The sequence below is a fragment of the Geospiza fortis genome, unplaced genomic scaffold, assembly GCF_000277835.1.
Source record: "Geospiza fortis unplaced genomic scaffold, GeoFor_1.0 scaffold85, whole genome shotgun sequence".
Lineage (NCBI taxonomy): Eukaryota > Metazoa > Chordata > Aves > Passeriformes > Thraupidae > Geospiza > Geospiza fortis.
The window spans coordinates 1290551-1294294 of NW_005054358.1; the positions used below are offsets into that span (position 1 = coordinate 1290551).

The window sequence follows — 3744 nt, forward strand, 5'->3', positions numbered from 1 at the left end:
GGCTTTCATCAGAGGTGAGCTAAACTTAGAGGGCCTGAGGTAGGAAGAGAAGTGAGTGACACCTCTGAGGGACAGCTCCATCCTCTGGGGACCAGGCTCCTGCCTGCAGTGCCTGGCCTGTCTTTAGGGGAAGGAAAAATGGAATCATTCCAGGCACCAGCTCTCAGTTAGAGCCCTGATGCACTTAAACATTTAGAGATTATAATGACCAAGTAAAATCTTATTTCCTTTTAAAAAGGATACTGCCAAGTGTTTCACATTCATTCTTCTTCCACAGCCAAAACGAAAATGAATTTTAAAAACGGAGCAGTCGTAGACAGTCTCCCAAGGAAATTTAAATTGGTAAGTGCAAACCATTCAACACCAGTTTGGCATGTGTCCCCGTGTCCCTGCATCATCCAACACCAGTTTGGGATGAGTCCCTGTGTCCCCGAGTCGTCCAACACCAGTTTGGGATGTGTCCCTGCATCATCCAACACCAGTTTGGGATGTGTCCCCATGTCCCCTGCATCATCCAACACCAGTTTGGGATGTGTCCCTGTGTCTCTGAGTTATCCAGCACCAGTTTGGGATGAGTCCCTGTGTCCCTGCATCATCCAACACCAGTTTGGGATGTGTCCCTGCATCATCCAACACCAGTCTGGGATGTGTCCCTGTGTCCCTGCCTTGTGACCCCTGTGTCTCCTGCTGTTCGTTGTGACTCCGGAGCGCTGCCGTGTCCCCCTGAGTCACCAGAGCCGGGCGGGTCCGCTCAGCACTAACGAGGGCAGAGGTGTGAAGTGACTCACGGGACAGGAACGCACTGAACGCTTCTCAAGCCCTCACAGTTAATCCTGCAGCCCCAAAACACTCTGAGCAGAGCCAGGGAGAGCCCAGAGGGAAGGGTTCGCTCTTCAGAACTCTCCTGTGCACCACGTCCTGGCACACCTCATCCCTGATTCTACAAGAGTTATCTGTTACTGCATCAACAGGCTCTTATTTACAGGATTTGGATGGCACCCATCCAAACAGGGCTTCAGGAGTGCTGGAAACAATACAGGTGTTCCACAACGACTGTTCTACATCAGAATAACCTGTATTTTTGTATTAATATTTTTTCTTTGTCCATGATGATACTGAAGTGTCATTTTCACAGAAGTCAAGTGAGATTCAAGCCCCTCTGTACTAACAGTGGGTTCTGAGGAGTACAAACACTGCTGGGTAAGCTCAGTGCCTGCAGCTAAACCATAAATGTCACATTTTTGTGCAATTTTGTAAAAAATAAGCAGGCTAAAGGAGTGCCCACCCTCACTGCAGGCTTAAAACTCAGTGTTCATCTCCTGACATCAGTGCAGAGGCATTGAACAGAATCACAGAATGTGGAAGGGACCTTAAAGCTCCTCTCATCCCACCCCTGCCATGGCAGGGACAGCTCCCACTGTCCCAGGCTGCTCCCAGCCCTGCCCAGCCTGGCCTTGGGCACTGCCAGGGATCCAGGGGCAGCCACAGCTGCTCTGGGCACCCTGTGCCAGGGCCTGCCCACCCTCCAGGATGTTTTCTTAATATCTAATTCAAAGCATTTAAATCTGAATCTGTTATAGCCTTTCCCTGAGGCACAGAAGGACAATATCGTCCCATGGTTTTGCTTTCCCTCTCCGGCTGAGCTGAGCTGCTGCTCCTCTGCCACTGTATTTATACCTGTGCTACAAGCAACAACTTTTTTGCTCCAGTGTAAAATGTGACTCACAGCAGTAAACTTGATCATTACATGCTCAACATCCTCTGTGTTTTACACATGACAGTGAAACAAGACTAGAAAGCTGATTTAATACAAAGGCTCTGGACCTACAGGATATAAGGCCAGGATGGCTGCCCCTGGATCCCTGGAAGTGTCCCAGGCCAGGTTGGACAGGGCTTGGAGCAGCCTGGGACAGTGGGAGTTGTCCCTGCCATGGAATGGGCTTTAATGTCCCTTCCTGGGATTCAATGTACCAACCTGCAGACATTGTCACTAAAAACAAATATAGACTCACCCCAGGGACCAGGGAGGAGAGGCTGCTGTGCCAGGAAGACACACAGAGCTGGATGGTCCCAGCCCAGGCTTTGCTGGTGAATGGGGCAGCTTTGGGCCAAATCCCTGGAATTGGACAGTCCCATTCCTGGCGCTGCTCCATGCCACCCCTTCCCCAGGCAGTCCCACACCATCACCTCAGTTGGTTCTCAGTTCGTGGACAAAAACACCTCATGCTCTAAAAAACAGAAACCAAAATGAGCAGCAGTGACTCCCAAGGGCTCCAACAGCTCTGAGCCACTCCCCTGTGTGGCATTCACATTCTCTGAAGAAATCACTTCACCCAGGATTTTTCTCCATGGAAAAGAGCTCTGCTGTCAATCACTGCTCACAATTTCAAGCACTACCTCAACACAGCACCTAATTAATCTGCTTTCTTGCACTCTGAGCTTATTTAATTACCTGGTCAGGTTATCAACAGGGATAAAGTCTCGTGGAATTACAGGGTTTAGGCCAGGCATGGGGTCAGTGGGGCAGGGATGGAGGAGCTCACAGCCCTGTGCCCTCACACAGCCACAAGGGAAGAGGCCAGACACCAGTGTAGGGTAAAACAGCTGTTATTTCCCATTGGAAATGATGTAAACTTTCTGATCTAAACTTTGAATTATTGGAAACTTTCCTGTTTTAAGTAATTGCCAGTGCCCACTTTCAGCTAGCACTATTTAAGTTTCTTCACAGGCTCACAGTTTCTTTGATCACTAAATAACCAAAACCTCAAGTTTGCTAAAAGTAACCCTGCCAAGCTTCAATAAACAAAGGGAGTTGGAGATTGGACAACTGGGATCTTAAATTTATGACCCTTCAAGGGTGCTGAAGCAAGCAGAAAATGCAGAGGAGATTAAGGCCTGGAAAGCTGGAGATTCCCTGACTGAGGAAAAGATTATAAAAGTAATAAAGTATGTGGACCAGATTAGCGAGAAGAGTGAGAAATTAACAACCAAGAGCAGATAGAATGCTAAGAAATGAAGAGAATTATGTAACCTAGAGCCAATGAACATTAATTTATTTGCTAAAAATGTATAAGTGAAATTTTTTTATCTGTGTTGGTGCAGAGGCTGGAACTTTGTCAGCCACACACACTCTTGGTTAAGGATATAGTAATGCCTTACTAACAGTGTCATACAGCCTTAGAGGGAGCTTTACAGATCCCAAGGAGTTTTGGGGGACCTTGGGAACAATCCCAGAGGCACCAGCTCTGCCCCAGGGCTGCACCAGCTCTGCCCCAGGCTGTGCCTGTGCCTGGCCCTGCTCCCAGCCCTGACAGCCCTTCAGCCCCCAGTGACAGCAGCGTGAGCACCTGAGCCTGTCCCTGCACCTGAACCTGTCCCTTCACCTATAGCTGAGCCTGTCCCTGCACCTGAACCTGTGCTGTACCTACACCTGAACCTGTCCTTGTCCCTTCACCTATAGCTGAACCTGTCCCTGCACCATCACCTGAACTTGGCCCTGTACCTACACCTGCACCTGTCCCTGCACGATCACCTACACCTGAGCTCGTCCCTACGCCTTTCGCTGTCCCCTCACCATCACCTGGCCTTACACCTAACTTGTACCTATAGCTATGCCTGCCCCTATCCCTGCCCTTATCCTGTTCCTATTCCCGCCTCTCCTCCTTGTCCTTCTCCCTCTCTCCCTTTCCCTTTCCCTTTCCCTTGCCCTTTCCCTTGCCCTTCCCGCTCCCCGTCCCTCAGGCG

General features: G+C 49.7%; 1 protein-coding gene across 1 annotated transcript in view; it reads left to right on the plus strand.

Annotated features, from left to right (window-relative positions):
- Positions 1 to 288: 288 nt before the first annotated feature.
- POLE3 (DNA polymerase epsilon 3, accessory subunit) overlaps positions 289 to 3744 on the plus strand; it is a 7332-nt gene continuing 3876 nt past the window's right edge. The window contains exon 1 of the mRNA XM_005423788.3: positions 289 to 342. Within this exon, the coding sequence (XP_005423845.2) occupies positions 289 to 342 (54 nt within the window). The remainder of the gene's footprint in view (positions 343 to 3744) is intronic.